Source organism: Bombus impatiens, unplaced genomic scaffold (genome assembly GCF_000188095.3).
Source record: "Bombus impatiens unplaced genomic scaffold, BIMP_2.2 scf_0264, whole genome shotgun sequence".
In the NCBI taxonomy this organism is placed as follows: domain Eukaryota; kingdom Metazoa; phylum Arthropoda; class Insecta; order Hymenoptera; family Apidae; genus Bombus; species Bombus impatiens.
The window spans coordinates 812,456-832,753 of NT_176683.1; the positions used below are offsets into that span (position 1 = coordinate 812,456).

Consider the following 20,298-nt stretch of genomic DNA (forward strand, 5'->3'; position numbering starts at 1 on the left):
GCAGGTTATAGTTTAATAACAAACATATTTCGCAGAATATTTGCATATTTAATGTAATACTTTACTTATTTCTTTTGTCGACTTTTATCGTTATTAATTAACAATTTCCTTTGCAAAGTAGCTGTCGAATCTTCTCGTTTCGTGCATTCGTTTCGAAGTTACGATCGTTTGAGGTGGACAAACTTACAATTCGCTTCTCGGGTTATCTCCTGTTTTTTTTTTACAACTGTCCTATCGCGTTTGCTATAAATGATTGTGGTTTCACGAGGCTTTAGGACTCATAGAACGACGCTTTATCAGAATTTTAGGTGCGGTACTTTGATCATACTTCTTTTGCGAACCGATGAAAATTTTCACGAGCTTTTCCCAAGCGGAAAAAATAAATTCGAATAATCTTTTGACTTTTTCGTCTACTTTGTTCCCTTTTCTTTTCTGTTTTTGAGCGTTCTTGACAAAAAGCTGTGGAGATTTAATATTTTTTTCTGTTAAATCTGTGAAAAAGAGTGAAAATCGAGTAGATAAGCGTAATTCCCGACAATGATTCTGCCGTCCACGATTTTGCTGAACGGTTTTTCTCGGTTCGCGAGGATAGTCACCGTGCCATTCGTGGCGCATAAAACGGAAGAATAATTCCCCCGTGAAACGTCGCAGTTGGTGGCGCCAGGGGGAGAAAAATAAAAAATAAAAAAGCTACCCAGTTAGTTCCTGCTCCAATGAAGTTTCCTCACCGATAGATAATAACGAACAGCTCGATAACTTGCAGCTACTCGGTTCGAACTTCTTTCAAAGACGATTATCGTAAGCTGACGAGGTAACCGATTTCCCAGAAATATACTTTCCTCGATAACTGACCAGATTAAACGCGACCAAATTGGCTAGTCGCTAATGTGAATGCTCGTGCGTCGTGTTTCTCAGTTTAACGATATTATGTTATTCGCTTTGATTCATTGATGTCGAAGTAAGAAACGACGACGCATACGAAATGTAAGCGAGATAACTTGAATCTTTGTTACCAGTGTATTTCTAACGTGAAATGGAGAATTATTTATAGCTTGAGAAATAAGCCTTGGACGATATTTTTATGCACTTTTTCTTTCTTCGTTTCAATGTCTAGAAACGACTTTACAAATATCCTGCGTGTATCTCGTGACATACGTACTGTGTACTACGTATATACGTGACTGTATGTGTACAATATACTGGCAAATACAGGGTGGTTGGGTAACTGGTGGTACAAGCGGAAAGGGGATGATTCTACGCGAAAAAAGAAGTCGAAAATATAGAATAAAAATTTAAAAATTTTAAAAATTAAGAAAACAACGATCTACAGTGAGATCCGCTATAACGAGACGTAATAAAGTGCACGCGCACCGAGCGAAAATTCAAAGTCGATTTTCTCGAAAACAAAGCCTCAAACGAAAAATCTTTATTCTATATTTTCGACTTCTTTTTTCGCGTAGAATCATCCCCTTTCCGCTTGTACCACCAGTTACCCAACCACCCTGTATTTGCCAGTATATTGTACACATACAGTCACGTATATACGTAGTACACAGTACGTATGTCACGAGATACACGCAGGATATTTGTAAAGTCGTTTCTAGACATTGAAACGAAGAAAGAAAAAGTGCATAAAAATATCGTCCAAGGCTTATTTCTCAAGCTATAAATAATTCTCCATTTCACGTTAGAAATACACTGGTAACAAAGATTCAAGTTATCTCGCTTACATTTCGTATGCGTCGTCGTTTCTTACTTCGACATCAATGAAACGTCTCGTTAAAACGGATCTCACTGTAGATCGTTGTGTCGATGGAAAAATTAAAAAAACAAAATTTTTTTATTCTATTATATATTTTCGACTTTTTTTTTCTCGTAGAATCACCCCCTTTCCCCTTGCGCCACCAGTTACAAACCACCCTGTATATTTGTTTTTAGCGAAAGATCGAGCCGATACTCTGATCAGTAATAGTCCTGTATCGAACTATAGTCGTGCCCAATACAAACGAACGCATTCTTTTAGTCACTGGTTTTCTTTTTTAACGAAATAATTCTCGTGACAAATTCCTGTTGCCGATGTAGAACTGTCCTGTTCTCCTGCGTGATAAGACCAGAATTTTGTTAGGGTATACAGGAAGGAGATTGGCGCTTAGATAGATTCCTCTATCGAAGGAATTAAGATCCATCATCTGGTTGGAAATCGCGTCTCGGTATGGTCCGATGGATTCTAAACAGAACTGTCCCTACAAGAGTAGTGGCTTACCAGTTGTCAGCTCCTAACTTCAAAGCAGTTTCAATTCATTGACCCGATGCAGCTTTCGTAGTTGGTGATCAATGAGCCGTATAAACGCGATAGAACAAAGGGGGCGGAACGAAATAGCCAATCGAACTGGTTGACTCCTAAGAACGAGATCGACAAACAGATAAACGGTCACTTCCATGGTAAAAGCGTCTTTTATCATAGTTTTCCATCGAAGCTAGCCTCGTAAGAACTTGCAACCTTTGTTGACTTTCGACCAACGATATCTGTGATATCTTCCTGTTGGAAACCCTTCAGTCCAATAGTCCGAAATACAACGACGGTGTGAATTCGTGTCGACTACGAGTAATGGAAATCCGAATGAACGTTTTTCGTCGATTATTGGTAGCGATCGGATTGGAAACGAACGACAGAATGTAGAACGACTGAGAAACGCTGAGAACGATAGAGGAAGAAATGGTTTGAGGCGTGAAATATGTGGAGTAGTCGGTCAAAAGGCGATCACAGGGGAGGACAATTTCCGCCGAACGATCGCCCTCTAAGCGGCTAATTATCGAGCTCTAGAGACTTAGGAACAAAGTAGGAAACCAGTGGCGGCAATTAAAGTCGTAAGGTGCATCCGATAACGATCTTAATGAATTCCCAGGTAGTCGGCGTGATTATCGGTTAACTGTCAGCGAGAATAGAGCCGAACGTGGTCTCGTCGGTCATGCCGGAGAGGAGTCAGCCCATCCAATTATGGGCTGGCTCGGGATAGAGAAACGAAGCCGCGGACAAGCGAGGGAAATCCGCGAGAAACCGTCGACGCGGAAAATAATTTTTCAAAAGCCCCTTGCCGGGCTCCCTTTTTTCATCTCGCGGCTCCATTCTTCTGTCTCGTATCCACGGACAGCTGAGAGTTGGCGAAAGCGAGCACAATGCGTTCGCGGATCGAGATTTCTCGAAGCCTCCTCTACCTCTTCTCCTTCGCCAGAAACTTATCCCTTGGACTTGGTCGCGAGACGACGTTTAACTCGAATCTCGTCTTTTCAAATTTTCGTTTAGTTTCAAACTCTTCCTCCGTTCCTTTGTTTCTTTTCTTTTTTTTTATCAGAGTAGCACCGCGTTATTAAATGGTTGGATTTTGCTTCATTGGCAAATTGGCTACCAGGCGAACCTTGTGTCTTGTCCACAGTGGCGCGCAAAAGTTTGTTCTCCTGATAGATTATTCGCTGTATGTTATAAAAGCGATATTTTTCTAGAATTTCAACTGATGTTATATTACAGCGTAAAATATTAGCACTTTGCAATGTTATCGCGGTATCGAAGCGCTACAAATTTTGCGATATTATTGTTCGTTCAATTTACGGTGTTTCCCAAAAGTATTCAGGCTTGCGGCAATTTTATACCATTGCGTGCTACGAAATATACAGGGTGGTTGGTAACTGGTGGTACAAGCGGAAAGGGGGATGATTCTACGCGAAAAAAGAAGTCGAAAATATAGAATAAAAATTTAAAAATTTTAAAAATTAAGAAAACAACGATCTACAGTGAGATCCGCTATAACGAGACGTAATAAAGTGCACGCGCACCGAGCGAAAATTCAAAGTCGATTTTCTCGAAAACAAAGCCTCGAACGAAAACTTTTTATTCTTGGTAACTACCAACCACCCTGTATATACAAAAATCCGTATCGTACATATTGTGACAGATTCCTTACGTGACCAATCGCCGATATAATCGACTCAGCGTCGTGTCTGAATTCTTTGGACGAACGAGCATGAGATGAAGGCGAATCGACCAAACAAGATCGCGATCTGGCGGGTTAGCGAAAAATTCAGTTTCGAAACAGCGGAACAAAGCATAAGCTGATTTTCAACGGAAAATATCTCTATGACGTTTCTGTTGACACGCTACTAAAAATTCCACGAATTCAACAGACTTTATCGAGACAACGAGACCGTGTCACTTTTTAAACAGAGTTCTCGCGTCTCTTTGTTTGTCGCGTGCTTGCCTTCTGTTTTCAGTGCCAATTCCCCGACCCTCCTGTTTCTACCGTAAAACGGATACAGTCCGGATAAAAGCACTCGACTTGGAAAATGAAAAATAAATCAAAGGCGCGTGTTGCGCGCGAGAACGACAAGATCTCTCCGTGGCAGTCTTGAATTCATTCCCGGAGCGTTTCAGCTGTTCCCTGTAAGCTGCTGCTATTGCGAATCATCGTCGAAACGTGCATGTCCCGTGGATCGACGCGGAAATAAACAAGGCAACGCGGCAAAATAATTGATGAAATGATTCGTTCGATGAAAACGTGAAGTAAAAATTTCAGGCGACCGAACGGCCGCTCCAATTAGTTTCATACGATTAAACGTCAATATCCCGAAGGCTAGTAACCGTTTACATGATGAAACAGCTTAATGGACGACGCAATAATAATACGATAGTACTGGCTGTTGACGTTATTGCGATTGGCACGTAACAGACGCGTGACAATCATTTCCCCAAGTAATAATACCCGGCGTTTTATCGGCCAAACATTCAACAGGAACGTAACGTTCGTTTAACGATTTAAAAAAAAAACGCCAAATTTAACGATCCTCCGTATTGTACAGGGGTGTTGATCAGAACGATCGCCACGATTCTTCAAGTCGTTCTGCCCATCTTACAAAACGATGTTTCGAACAAAAATTCTCAACAACGATCATCCCGTATATTCGATTATCTGGCAGTTCTTCGAACACGCGAACCGACGTTCGTCGTTGGAAAGGCAAATAACAATAGTGAGATCGTTGGGAAAAGTAGAACGCATGCATTGAAGGTAAGAAAAATGAATGGCGATACGTAGATGTGGCGATATGTGGAATGGCATACGTAAACTGAGCGCGACATCCGATAATCCTATCTGCGCGTATTCCTAATCAGTGGCGTAAGTACACCATCAACGACATAATGGCGCGTAATGTGACAGATTTCCAGCGGGAGCACACCGGCATTCCCAGTCGTCGTAGACAATAATCAGACCGATTCACTGATTTCCGCTGCTGATTCCCCTTGAATCGCGGCTGCGTATTCCCCGATTTCAAATCATTTCGATGCTTCAGTTCCATTCGTTTGGAACGAAGCAACGTCACGTCTATAGAACGCATAGAATACACGAGAGAAATATTGCTGCGAACAGAGACCAAGTTGCTCCTATAGTTTCAGATGCATTATCGATGGATTTCCGTGAAATTAAAATCAACAAGGGAAAATGGTGATCCGAGAATATTTTCGAAGAAAATTCGGGATCAGATTCAGGGCTTTTTCTCCGCAGCGCCAGATCTCGTTCTCTTTGGCACAGTTTTATTTCAATGTTTCCTTCCTCGGTTTTCCAGCTGCGTTTAAAGCTTGTCATTAAATGAAGTTTCATCGTTTAGTAGCATTTAATTCGGTGTTATAGTTAGACGGATTTAGACAGTATGGATTTTTACCCTTTCTCTGTGTGAATAGCGAACATCGTAGTTTCCAAGGTCGTACTACGAGATACAATCGCCTGGCAATTCCTGCGGTTAACCGACACAGAGTTAATCAAACTGCCGTTCATCACGTCGTCGTGCAACATTCAAAATCCACCAACGATTCGAACAATTTGTTCTTCTTTCGTTCTGGTACGCACGAATGATGCACCGCGTTATGATGTCGCTGTGATGGGCACATATAAAAAAACAAACTTCGACAGTTTTATATTTTCAATATCAGAATGTCAAGCTGCATGTATATTGCAGCATTGACCCCGCTACGTTCTCCCGGCCATTTTCGATACAGCTATATTTTTTCAATTTTTCGATCGAAAAATATCTCCATAAATAGTATCCTATCTCTATGCATGATTCCCGGTTTCGATTTTACGTTAAACATCCTGTTAAAACGTTGCGAGCTCTTTTTGCTTGCTAAAATGAGAGCAAGATTGAAATATAAAAGGATTTAAGAATATTATACAAACCTGTGGAATCACATGATGTCACCGGTTCAAAATTCCAATGACATAGCATCACTCGTCTTTCTATATCGGGAGTATTATTTCACTATTTGTTTAATTATCTTCGACCTCGTGAGCCTAGAAAATAGATCGCTGCCTTACTATCGCTCCTTAATTAACTGGTCGCTTATTTACTCGATCTATTCTACTTTCATTTCACTTTATTACTACCTAACCCTATCTTTGATCTCGCTTGTCTTTCTTTTTCTTTTCTAAATCCCTCGGCCAATTTACTTCGCAATATCTTCCGCCCCCACTTTCTCCAGGCTACCCCTCGCTCTATCTACTTCCTTACATTCTATACAGTATAGTAACGTATCGCAGTTCTCTCACCCTCTACGCACATTCTACACTTCTTCTCGTCTTCCTCTGAATTCCAGAATCTGTTCGCTTCTTCTACATTGGGTGTTCCTTCTCCTTCCTTGCTTCCTCGTTACCACTTACAATCGTGTTGCAAGCATAGATCTCTAATCGATCGCGACGATTTCGACAGGTACGCTGACAGTGTCGGAGAGACCGTACCATCAGTTCACGGGGAACGTGCACGTAATGAAAGCCGTGGCCTCAGACATGGTGTTGACTTTCTGCTCCCGGAGCCCGGACAATCAACTGTATTCCTTGCTGCTCTCGCGAGAGCACATCTTACAGAAGAGCGATAAACGAGGCGTTCACAATCTGCTGAGCCGTCGGGGCCTCAAGAACATCAGCATCCGGGAGACCTGCATGAACAACGCTGTCTACAGAAGAGGATCCTTCAATCTGGTTGGCTGGTTGACTTTAATAGGAATACTATCAACCTTCTTCTTCGGCTCTTGGTAGTGGTAATCATCGAAAGGAAGAAACGATCAAATTTTCGGGGTAAATCGTTAGTTGCTTGGCGAGTCGATTAACGATGATCTTTAACAATCTTTCTATCCGAGTTCTCGCGATCTCTACTGCGAGTCCTCCGAATCGACAACTCCGACCGTCCCGAGAGAGACCGCCTGTGAAACGAAATAAATAAAGCTCGTTGCTCACCCTCGAGAAGAGGAACGGGATGACAATTTCCGCAGGTATCGAGAAAAGGACGATCGATTTTAACGACATCAGCCGATAACAGAAGACTCCTCTTTTGATCGCGAAAGAAAAGCTCCCCTTAATTGCCAACGCAGCTAACGATCACGCGACTTGTGTCTGTTGCACGAAACCTCGACTGCGGCGTAATCGTAACGAGAATCTGGTCGTCTCGCGTCTGTCCGACGATGGACGAACGAGAAACGCGAATCTATCGTTGGCCTCGTAATTCAGCCATGTGAATCCTGTACGAGAAAGGATGCACAGTCGTCAGGGCGGGTCGATCGGCTGTTGTCCTTTTCGGCACGATGCCAACGGCACCGAGGGAACGATTCCGCTGGATAGCGTGTTGTGCTGCGTTTTCTTGTCCAGGTTCTTCCTGTGCTTATTACCGCGGGACCTCTGTTCCTCGAAGGAGCTGCCGATCCCTCGAGTCCTCTCGACTGAAACAACACGGACTCGAAATTTGTGCAACCGCGCGTTTACGATAAGTGTGAGACGATCGCATAAATCGAGGAGGAACCGGAATGTTCAAATTCTCCATGCTATTGACTCTCTCAGTCCTCGACAACAACGGCATTGGCAAGAAATTGGAGAAAACAAAGTTCTGTTCCTTTTACGCAACATATCCGATTTTCCTGTGTCGCTGTGTATGCTACGAAATATGGTACGCCTTTGCGGTTTTATTTTTCATCATAGGTTTGCTTGTAAAATGTTCTCAGGTTTATCGTTCTTCGACAAACATATCAAAATACGTTACTTACGGTGGGTTGTCCAAGAGGGAAATAAAATGTTTGACACGCGAGGATGAAATTTGCCGGCGTTAACGCTGGCCAGGGCTGAAAGAGTTAAACGTTCGGAGAACTCGTTGTTCCAGCTAAGATAATGCTCGTTTGAGAAAGCGAAACGAGCGTTCCCGTGAACATTAGTCACGTTAGATAGAAATGCATGTTGTATGTATCTCGGTTCGTGGATTTAAGAAGACAATAGTAATATATCGTGGGCGATCGAGTCGCTTCGACGAAGATCGATCGAGTAGCCGATTATAAGATTCGTCTATTCGCTCGTTGAATGAGTGAGAAGGGAAAGCGAACGGTGCACAGAGAAAGAAACGGATAGCCTCGGATGACTCGGGTGCGTCGTTCCTTTCATTCCGTAATGTGGAAGTTTAACGAAATTGCAGGTTTCGTTGTGACACGATCGGTACGATTCTTTGCTCGCCGAAAGTGATCTAATCGAGAGGAAAATTCAAGTGAACCGTGAAATTGAAATTGGAAAATCATCAGCTGAGACAAACACGAAATTCGACGATCGTGTCGCGATTTTTCCCTGCGCATCTCTCTCCTATTTTCAGCTCCGTTTTAGGATAAAGAAATTTCCATTCTAAATAAATCTCTATTAACGAATGGATTCGATTATCGAGGACGATTTTATTCGACGACGAAAAAGCAGCAGCAAGAGCAGTGTACGTTGCACGATTGTATAAATAGTTGAACCCTATCGTTAGAGATATTACTCGTGTCATGAAAGGTCAAAGGTTGTTCGAAGGGTTGGGCCAATGGTTCGGCCGAATCGAGTAGCCGCGTCCTTTTTGCCTCGATCACATTCGCTTTTCATTCGATATTCGTACGCTAAACACACACGTGCATACACACAAATACACGCAGACCGTTATCACTGGCGCATAGAAACACGCGACATATCGTTTTATACTTAGCCGAGATTCGTTCGAGACGACCTTTTTTATAAAGACCTTTGAATTCTGCCAGTCTTGCGTCTTCGTATGTCTTTTTATACGAACATCCGAGCGTGCAAAATCTTATACTTGACTTTTACTCTTTTCTATGCGCCACCGTTTCAATGCCAACATATCACACGCTCTATCCGTGGACAATATCGTCTGCGACTCGCGTCTTCTCTGTCGATGCGAATTTCAAATGTTTCACACAAGCTATAACGATGGCTAACGATTTTCGAACAGACCAGGAACACAGCAAGACTATCGATTCACACATTTACATAGACAGCGTGACAATGTTTTTCGTACGTCGCATGTTTTCTCTGAATATATTCGTGAAAGTGTAAACGAACGCGTTCGGGCGAGTTGTTCAATGCGTTGAAGAAGAGCAAGAATTATCAGAGCTTCCCGCGAAAACGTGATCTCATCGACCGTGTCGAACGGGGAGGGGAATTGTTACGATTTGTTTGAGAAGTTCAAAGTAAAACCCTGTGCGGTGTATATACATCCTCGGATCGAATAAAGCTAGGCGTCGCGTCGTCGTCGTGGCGCCTCTGACGAACGGTGTGTGAAAGGACGATACAATATACGCATGGGGAAACTCGTTAAATTATTGTACACTTTTCGATGGCAATCGCAAGGGAGTACACCGTGTTATGTTTTAAATGCTCTAGAGTCTTTATTTATTGTACAGAATGCTCGATATATAAATAAATGAATGAATATATATACAATACGATCTAGTACCTAATACGATATTATCGTATTCGCTTATTATGTGTATAAATATGGAACAATAAATCACTTCGACGGTTTCCAACGATTTTTCTTTTCCCGCAACCTCCTGCGTTCCAACCGAAATAATAAATACGTAACGCTGGGAAGTCAGAAGTTGCTGCCAACGTCGCAAGATCTCGCAAAGTTTTACGTAAGAACGTTATCGTACGTTGCGACTCGAGTTAACGATGAGATAGGTAACGACATTGGCTTGTGTATCGCGAGTCTTTGAACAAAGTTATACTGAAAATGAAGCAGGTATCGAAGAGGCGTATCGAGTATAGAAATGAATTTCTTGATAAAGCCTTTACGAATATTTAAAATTATCACTCCGAAATCTGATACTATTTTTAGAGATCGCGATAGTAATTTGATTTTGTATGAATAATTTTGAACGTATGATCAATGTTGGAATCGAATTCTCGCTAAATATATCGAGAAACGTATTGACTTTAGTTAAGGTTGATGAAGCTACAGGAAGAGAAGAGACAAGCAAACGTATAAGATCGTGCGTGCGTGTATGTGAGAAATCAAGCTGGAGGATCGAAGGAAGCTTTTTAACGTTACGTAACAGCGTCTCTAGCAAAAAAGATAAAATCTTTCAGCAAACAGGCACCGGTAACTAACTTGCAACATTACTGTCGGCTAGAACTAAGCGGGAGTAGAATGGAAATGTCCAGGGGGGCCAATAATTAAGGTTAATTTTGCAATTAACCCCAGGCCGTTGCGCGAGCTTGTACGGTCATCAAAACCTCTATTCCTCCCCTTCTCGCATCCAGCCCATTTCCATACATTTTCTTGTTTTAATTTTCTTCCCCATCCTCTGTCTTCTGCCTGTCTTCTTTTCTACTCGCACCCCTTGCCCTAGTCCTGACTGCTTAACAAACTTCCACAACCTCGAGGAAGAACTTCTAACGCCGTTCAACGAGCTACAATTACTTCGCCCTGATTCTTGCCAACTTCTAATATCGAGACTAATTTTCCGCCTTGAGGGAAATTAATGTTCCACCGTTGCTCTCTCGCGAGATTCTAAAACGGAGCTAATTCGGCCGAGCCATGAATCTTAGAAACCTTCAGCAAAGCTGGCGCGATAAGATTCGTCGGTATCGTTCTCTCAAAGCAGCAGATAAATTAGAAAATGCATCACCAAGATAGGTCGCCTTCGCCGACAGAAAAATCGGAAAAGATCCCAACCGATGGCGGTACGGCGGAACTGGTTTCACTCGCGTTCCTTCTTCCGCCTCTCTGATCATCCCTTTTCGTTTCCATCTCGGTTCTATCTACCCTTTTCCTTCCGTCTTATCCACGAAACGTCGTCTTCGAGCGTTTTTCCGATGGCCGACGACTCGACCTGCCGTTACGATCGCACCGAGGATGCTCCCATCCGGCAGATATGAGACTAGGGTCAAAGGAATCCCCGACACAAAGGCCCACATTGCGGAAGTGCAGAAGCTTTCAGCGAATTCGAACGTAGACGGCAAACACGTCGACGTGCAATGGTATAATCTGTTGAACAAGAAGCTGGCGAAGTTGCTCCAACGTTCGCCTGTGTGTGCAACCCGACCCACTTGTTGTCTCGTCATGGAAAACACGTTTAATGGACCGCTAATACACGTGGTGCGTTCTACCGCATCGGTTCACGGTCCTGTTCGACGACGATGACAGCGACCCATGGAGCTTCTGAAGGTTGTAGATCGTGAAAGTACGAGATACTTGATAATGTTACAAAAGCCAAAATGTCTAGCCGAAATTAATTTCTCATTGTAGGCAAACTAAAATATATAGAAATTTGTTGAAAATCAACAAACATCGTGAGGAATCCTACTTTCTCATATTTATCTCCTAATTTATCAGATCATTTCAATTCTTTCCGTGTTAATATCTCGCTCCATACGAAATCTCGATTGTACACAATTCAACGAGCAAACGCTGAATTGTATTACACCTCGTTCGTATAAAGTAATACACGCGAGACTCGTAAAACAAGCATTGCGGAGAAATATCGCCGCGTCGAGGATGGTGTTACCAGAAGGGCGCGCGATTCCCTGGAATGGGAAACGGTCAAACACGAACTCCATCGTGGAACGTCACATGACAATGATGAACGATCCCGGACGAACGCGCCCGGAACAATCGCCTTTCCGAAACAACACGCCGATTAACCTATCAATGAGAATTAGCATTTTAATTGCCCACGTGGGTGTCCTGCAGCTCTTTCGTTGTAACTTAGCAAGCGCAGGGATCGCGACCTCACTACCGGCCGGAACAAAGAAACGGATTAATAAATTGGGTAATGGCCGTGCCCTGATGAATCGGTCGATTTCAAACAGGCAGTGGGACGACGACGTTGGTGAAGAAAATTTTAGACGCGAATGCGTGGGATAGAATGGGGCTGTTCTAATCAAGTAGCGGATAATAGAATTGCCAATGAATTCATAGCGGCCCTAAATTTGTGCCACGTCAACCGTATATTCAAGACAATTTCTCTTCTTACAGAAGGAAAACAATGCCAATTAATTTCTGCCATAAACCTGTGTTCTGGAAGTTTCAGTAAGCTGCTAACGATCTGGCTATCATTTCACCTAACGCATTTACGGATACGAGCACAAAGGTGCGGAGAAAGTAAAAGGAGGAGGGAGAGAAGCACGACCTGAGAAAAGTACGTGGGAAGACAAACGTAACGAGGGATAAGAAAGCAACAGGAACGGGCTAATGGAGGCAAGGAATAAAGGGTGGGAAGTAGGAGTAGGTGTACTCGAGTTTAAACTTGTACGAGGGCCACGGCTTTACGGAACACGTTCGAGGAATAAGAATTAGATTCAATTACCGGTGGGATTCAGCACGCGTCCAGTTGCATAAAGTTTGCCATCTAAATTGCTGTTCCGTGCACGCCGTTGCGTTATTTTCCTACCAATTTGATGGCCTTCGAGCGACTCCAGACGCGTCAGTAGTATAACTCGTGCTTTCGTCAGACCGCGCGCACGGCCACTACTACTTACGGTTTACTGCATCGTCGAGTCTTTAAAGTGGTCGGATAATTTATGCGCATTTTCGAATTTCCAAATGAAAATCTCTCGATACCACCGTACGCTATTTCGAGGTAATATTACGCGAAACGACGTAACAAGGAGAGCACTGGAAGATTCTTAACGAGAAAGTTAAAGTTACCGATCAAATTTAAACTTGTCTACTCTCGGAAGTCAAGTCCTTACGCGCACAAGTCTGCATACATCGTTTCTCATTTCACTTTACGCGTATGCCACGATATTACGAATTTTGTAGACAAATTGTATTCTTTGCACGTTGCCGTAACCTCCGGGTGTTTCTCTACCATTGCACGACATCCGAGCTTCGATCGTGGAAAAAGTTTCCATTCACCTGTAAAGTATTGAAAATACACGACACTGTATAGGAATTTTATGGAGAAATCAAAGGTGCGAAAATGCACAGAATATTCAAAGTATCGGATATTCAAGGAAGGCTATCATACTCGTTACAATATTTAATGAGTGAAAGCTCCTTAAATCCCGTCTTCTTAGTTCTCTTCGTAGGTATATAAATTTACACAAACAATTCGCACTCCGATAATAATTACCGCTTTTAGCCATCATTTTCTTATTTACTCTTCGCTAACAGCGAAACTACTATAGCGTCCGCTTATGAACCGTAATGTGCATAAATTTTAAACATTCTTGAAGCTTCGCAAGCGTTTACCCCTTCCCGTATGCCAACAAAGATCAAGTATCACCGTTGACGTTGAATCCCCTTTAATTAGGGTCCAAGCTGGTTTTCTTCGAGGAACGAGACCGTTTACCGAGAGATTAGGTTTCGTCGTTAGAACAGAGACAATTAGCGCGAGGCCAGGCACGTTTCAAAGAAATTTAACGCGAGTCGGCAACCCTGTGACATGTAGGTACTTACGCGTGCGGGAAACGCGCTCGTTACAGGCAACACGGCGTGTGCCACGAAAAGCTGCAAGTTGACACGAGTATCGCAACACGAGTGTACGTGGCATCGTTTGTAGGGAACGAGCGTTCGTGCACACCTTGATAAAGCCGGTAGAAAACCTTGGTCGACGTTGCAAATGGATTTCCAGAGGTATCGTATCCGCTGGCCCTCGAATTCTACCTGGAAAGCGATGAATAACATCAGGTAGAATATCATGGATATGTTTTCTCGATATACCTGTATGTAACGTAAGTCATTGAACCCTGCACATCGAACGACTACGTTGATCGTGAGTCTTGCGACATCGTTGAATATTTGCGAGAGTTTTCAAGCTTTCCGCTTTCGTTACACAACGTGTCCGGGTCACACGAGGCAAATTTTACACACGTAACGTCGTTATCCGAATTATTGAGTTCCCTGCAGCAATTTTGAGCTTTAGAACCTTGTTACAAACTGTTTCATAATGGTCCAGAACATATTCCAACGGTATAAGCTCCGTAACAATATTACCAGCGTTGAAACTAAACATTGCCATTTTTAGTCTTCGAACGTTGTTGGAACGCTGAACTTTGTAACAACGTCGAAAGTCCGGTTATAAAAGATAGGCTAGTAATACGGAATATCTATTTTATTTTCTTACTTGAAGAGAGTTTCAGGGTATACCAAGAAAAGACAAAGAGCGAACGACTTTAGGAGAATTTCCTAAATTTTATACAAGTTGCCTTTTTCTTTTATTCCTCCTATGGAAAATCTACAGGTTGAACAATAACGTATAATATCGGCCAGTGTTATTTTAAAGCAAAACGAGTTACGAAACTTGCTACTAAACTAGTTCGTTGCGCTACTTTTGCGTATATAACTTAACGTTGCAACATTAGACCGGATTACAGCCAGTTTTTCTATCTCGGAAGATTTTGCAGCAACGTTTTGTCGACGTAAAAGCGACTAGCAGAATTAAACACCTGTGTCCGATAATTTCGTATCTTGCAACATTTCCGAGTATCTTGCATCAAGCACGAGCATCGCAACGAGGTTTGCTTTTCATCAGTTCCGTGGCATTGATCCGCATCGTGAATGGAGGGCGTTAGATATCGGTTATTGCCGTTGCGTTTGGGCCTCTGTCGACCATGATCGATCGACAGGGTAGCAGAGCGTAAAGATAAACGTCTACAGGGGTCTATGAAGTGGTTGAAAACCCGGCTAAGAGCTACCCGCCGTCCATCACCGTCCGCCGTTCCACCGAATTTTCCAAATACATATTTTCGCTGTGTATAAAATGCAAAGCGATACTAATTAAAAAAGACAAGCGATTGGAAAAGAAATAGAAGTCGAGCTGGCACAATGCTGTCGCGGCATTGGCTAGACGGGATTCAACGTAGCGTACAATAAGCTTTATCGCGAAATACAACCACGGCGGTACGAAAGAGGGTGGAAGAGGATCACGGCGAACAGTCTGTTATTATTTACAATTCATATGCGCGCATAATGCAACGCGAACAAAGGGTGAGATTCAGAGCAGCGCGGCGTATGTCACATTTATCGCCAACGAAGAGCCCATGCATGTATCGTCGTTGGAAGCAAGCTACGTATTTAAATATTAAAGTAATTCACCCTGTATATCTTCGTACATAACGAAACAAAATAGGGAAGGTGCACAAGGAATGAGTTTCTGTAAGCCGTGTGCGCGCGATTATCGAAAAGAATCGGTGGCGTAATGGTTTGATGTTTGTCTCTGATAGATACACGGCTAACCGACTAATGTTTCTGTACGGTAAAGTGGATGGAATTACTCGTAATTTGGTAATGAGCGCTGCGAAACGGCGGTAAGAATCAGCATAACCCACATCACGTAGCCGCGGTCATATGCGTAATGCAATGCGCGTAATGCACGCATTATAACAATAGAATCTACCGATGCTTAGCTTGTTTGCCGATGAGCGTATACGTGGCGTCGGCGCGTGTAATACGGATATATTAGCCGGTACCTTGGTAAGCTAAATCCTTGTAACAACGACTTCCATCTTGCAACAAAAATAATATACGTTACAGTATTTGCATAATGGAAATGATCGAATTTACGTAGAGCGAATTGCAAGTGTATGAAATAAAGTGTTGAAAGATGAAAATACAAGGTCTTTCGAGTAACTGGGCCGAGCTACTAGCCGAGCTAGTATATCTAGAAAACGGTTACAGGTGACAAGAAGAAAAAATATCACGGGACGAAATTAAATAGCGGGGCTAGTTAAGAGTTGCAGTTGAATTAAGAGAATTAAAATCCAGAGTCCAGATTAAATGTCCGTGCGACTCAGAGTGAAAGAGTAAACGTATCAACGAAATGTTTTATTTTACGAAACGAGCGTAACGCGTTACGTGTCAAATCCTTACACGTCGTAATTTTGCAATTTTATGGATGATTAGACCAGTCGCATGATACGTCAAACGAAGACATCAGAAAATCACTGAATTACTATACCGAGTGAGGTGCAAGAACACAGTGCAAAATATAAATATCGAATCGATCAGCATATTAATAAAACGGCAATTGACTGATACACACCCATTAACAAAAGACCTTCGTTATATATATTTATATTGTTCTAATTATATATACATATGTCATATATTCTATGAGTATACTATACCATACATCGTGTTATGAAATGACACGATATGAAAGGATGAGTACGAGTGAGCAAAAATATGTAAAACGCATAAGTAGTTTCTAACGTCAAAGGAACAAAGTGTAACTATGAATGGAGTTAATAAAAGAAAAAAAGATAATTTTGCTATCTTTACACGGTGTACGTTCGCAATAAATATCGTACAATTACCCTGCATAGATTCTAATCTAGAAGATTCTAGAAGATCTAATCAGAATAGTTATTCTATCCATAAATAAGTAAACGACGTTTTTTCTGGTTCAAATCGGCTTTGAAAAATCTCGGCTCGCCATTTACAGCGACTAATGGTAAACGGTAACCCAGTGGACAACGAAACGAGCCTGCAAGCCGGTAGTATCAGCGATCCTGATGAAACCGCGGAGTCGAAATCGGTCCGGCGTCCATTATGCCTGGCCAACGGGCTAAAAGAGCCGCGGGTGGACATCATTTTCGGCTAAGTACACACCCGATAAGGTTGAACGATCTGCTCATTGCCATTGTCGTTGTCACGTGGAATCGCGCCGCTGTAAACTGTTTACGATCCTGCTGTTCTGTGGCACGAACGCGCGCTCACACACGCAACTCGCACGTGCACGAGGCTTACGACCGATCGACGAACACGTTCACCTGACAGGGACATGGGTCCATCCATCCGGCCATCCGTAGAAAATTTGCGGAGGCGTGATACTCGCTTGATCGTGAGCAATTCCCTTACACGTGGATGGCTCGCGACTCATCTTCGATCAGTCTCGTCGATTCTAACTAAATAGACAAATAACCAATCCACTTTGCTTCTCTTCTCTTTTCCTTCGATACGGTTGCTCGCTTTCTACCTAACCACCGTTGTTATCGTCGCTGCGGATGTAATTAACTGCCTCAACGTGGACGAGTAATAGACGGAGAGAATCGAAGGCTAATGGCGAGACTGGCGTAATTTAGAGCGCGATTACCCTGTACGAGGCATCGAGGAAGAAGTTTAAAGGATTACGATACTCCGTTTATTTCGTAGCCGTATTTCCCAGCCGAGACATTTCACACTGAATTTTAATATACTTATTTAGTTGCTGTCGATAACCCTGTGAAGGATATATAGGATTATCTAGTCGATGCTCGGCCCGAGGAAAACTTTCAAAGAAGGGACGAGTCGAGACTGTTTATAGAAAATTCGAGTCTGGTCAATGTTCGAACTTATTTCCGATGTACTATCAATGTATCATCAACCACTCTGAATCGAAATCTGTTGAAAAGGTCGTTTTGAGCATTTATCAAGCAGGTATCGGTTTCATATACGTTCGAAATAAAAACTGTTGTTAAAAACTGTTCAGTTTCGATGCAGATACCATTTTTTTATTTAACGTACATACTATTTGTTGAAGTGGTTACCACTTCTAAGAAAACTCTACGTCTGGTCTTTTCAGTTTTCTCAAGCACCGAAGCCATCGACAGCGCGTAGACAAAAGACTGCGACGAAGACAGACCATAAACAGTAGACAGGCGACGTTGGCTTCGGGGTTTTCAATTATTGGGTAACACAGCTAGCGTGCGGATCTGGACCAGCTCAAATTGTATTCTTACTTATAATTACACTTCTATTTAAATATATTTTCTGCCTTACAATCTATCCACGAATTACCTCACATCGAATAACCTCAACACTATTACGATAAACTATTTTTCAGATACGTCCTCTTCACTCGATGTTACTGGCAACGTTACTGGCAATATGCGCACGTAATTTCCATACGTGGCTCTAATTCGATGCCCGTCAATCGTCCGACGTGTAATCGCGATCTTCTTACAATAACACGTCAAACAGATTGAATCGCTTGGAGTAAGAGGTCCGTTCTCTCGAGACACCCTGTATGTCGGTCGTGGGATTCAAATCTGACCTGTCAGTATGCGAATCGCATAGCCGAGTGACGCGCATGAACGAAACGACGCGGGTGTATATTGACGTTACCACGCGGCTCTCTACGAAGGAAAAAGAGGCAAAAAGAGAAGAGAAGCGCTTCTGTACCGTGTAACCCGGTGGAACGTGGAATCGGTAGGGCATCGTCGAGGGTTTTGATTTTATTTGCGTGCACGTCGCCACCCAGACTCTTGTTCCCGTGCATCGCACGGACGAAATTCCGTGCCGGTGGCGAAAACCGCCTCTACCCAATGCTTCTCCTTTCTCGTCATTTCTGTCGTTTTATTTAGTTCTCTCGTCCTGTCCCGTTTGCCCGTCGCTTTTTCCGTTGCCCACGTCTCTGATTTTGGCCTCGTTAACCACCGCAGGTTGGCTACCGTACGTGGTGGATAATGAATTCCGGTCCGCGGTGATTTGGCTTAGAATTTCGCCTGGAATTCTTTCCATAGAACTTCGCTTCACCGGTTATATGAAAAATGCTTTGAAAACTTTATGGATGATTTTTTAATCATCCGTGGTGTGAATATATCATGATATCGGTGAATAGGGTAGAACATACATAGATCGTTTTTATTATTAAAGTGAAAGGCCAGAAGTTTTCAGATATTCCACGATAAATGTACAATTCTAGCGAAACTTATTTTACGTTTCCTCAATGTGGATCGCAGAACGCGTTAAGTAGATTTCACGAGAAAAGAATCACTCGCTGAAAGAACGTAAACAGAAGCTGACCTGGAAATTCATATAATTTACGTTACGAATGAATTATTGCCAGACAGCACAACAGTCGAGAATCACGCGTGATCGTCATACTTTTGTGACAAATCGCGCGAGAAACGGCGACGAGCTCGCAACGAGCACGTCTCTATCTCAGTTCAAAAACTCAACGCTACCGACTAACTGATCTTCTGGGGAATTAACAGCGGCCTTGACGAGGAAGGAAGAACATGGCTGTGCGAAAAGAACAGCTCGATGCTGACATAATCGTCTGAATCACCGATTAAGACCAATTAGACCGCTGACTGTCGGTTGGCTCGTACGTGTTCCTCTCGACTATGCTTCGTTTCACCAACTTAGGCTGCTCGTCATTACGTTTATGTCACGTCGTCGCGTTATTTTGTCGCGTGTCTCCGCTTTCCTTCCTTTTTCTTGGCAGCAGGAAAAAGTTGAACGTATATGACTTGCCAGGCAGAAACAGAGGATCATTTATCACGGAGACACCTGGCAAGAAAAAGCTCCGATGTATTTAAATTACAAATATCGAACACTTGTAGGACAACGCGCGTCAAGAATACCGCTATTGATTTCTTTGTGAAACAGAGGAAAACTCTTATCGATTGCTATAGAAATTCTTCAGGAAATAATGCTTTACCGTTTCATAAAGCGTTTAATTAGATCGTCGGGAACAGGTATCAGACTCACCGATGTCGTCTTGAATTTTCCTCGTAGAAATAAATTGGACGAGACGAGGCAATTCCTCTGGTGAGAAGGGGAGGTGAAAAGGAAAGAAGCAACGTTGAGAAACGAACAACAGTAATTCTATCAAAAGATATTTACAATTATTAATCGAACATACGCGCTCAATTTCGATCGAGAGTCTTCGTCGAATCGAGGGCGAGGAATTCGATAACCAATAACCGATTCTAACCGATTCTGAAAGAAGAGGAAACGAAAGAGAAGCACTCGTAGGGCGCAAGAAAAATTGCTTATCTGGTCGCGGTTACGCGGTGGACATTGATAAAAATGTTAGCTGCGCCAAACAGTACGGGGATACGCTGGAAAGAGGAAGAACGACGAAACTGGATCCATGAAACAAGGAAAAAAATTGTTGTTCTCAACAATACCGGAGGAAAGATAAAGCCTCTCCGTACTGGACCATATCTACCGGCTTTTTCTCCATTTTCAAGAGAAAATGAAAATGGTCGACTACCACGGCGTTGATCCGGAGCATGCATT

At 42.8% G+C, this 20,298-nt stretch overlaps 1 protein-coding gene across 1 annotated transcript in view; it reads left to right on the forward strand.

The window, feature by feature from the left end:
* Window positions 1–9,863, forward strand: part of LOC100746138 — a 60,285-nt gene extending 50,422 nt beyond the window's left edge. The window contains exon 3 of the mRNA XM_003488832.4: window positions 6,751–9,863. Coding sequence (XP_003488880.1) covers window positions 6,751–7,076 — 326 coding nt within the window. The 3' untranslated portion in view covers window positions 7,077–9,863. The remainder of the gene's footprint in view (window positions 1–6,750) is intronic.
* The last annotated feature ends 10,435 nt before the right edge of the window (window positions 9,864–20,298 follow it).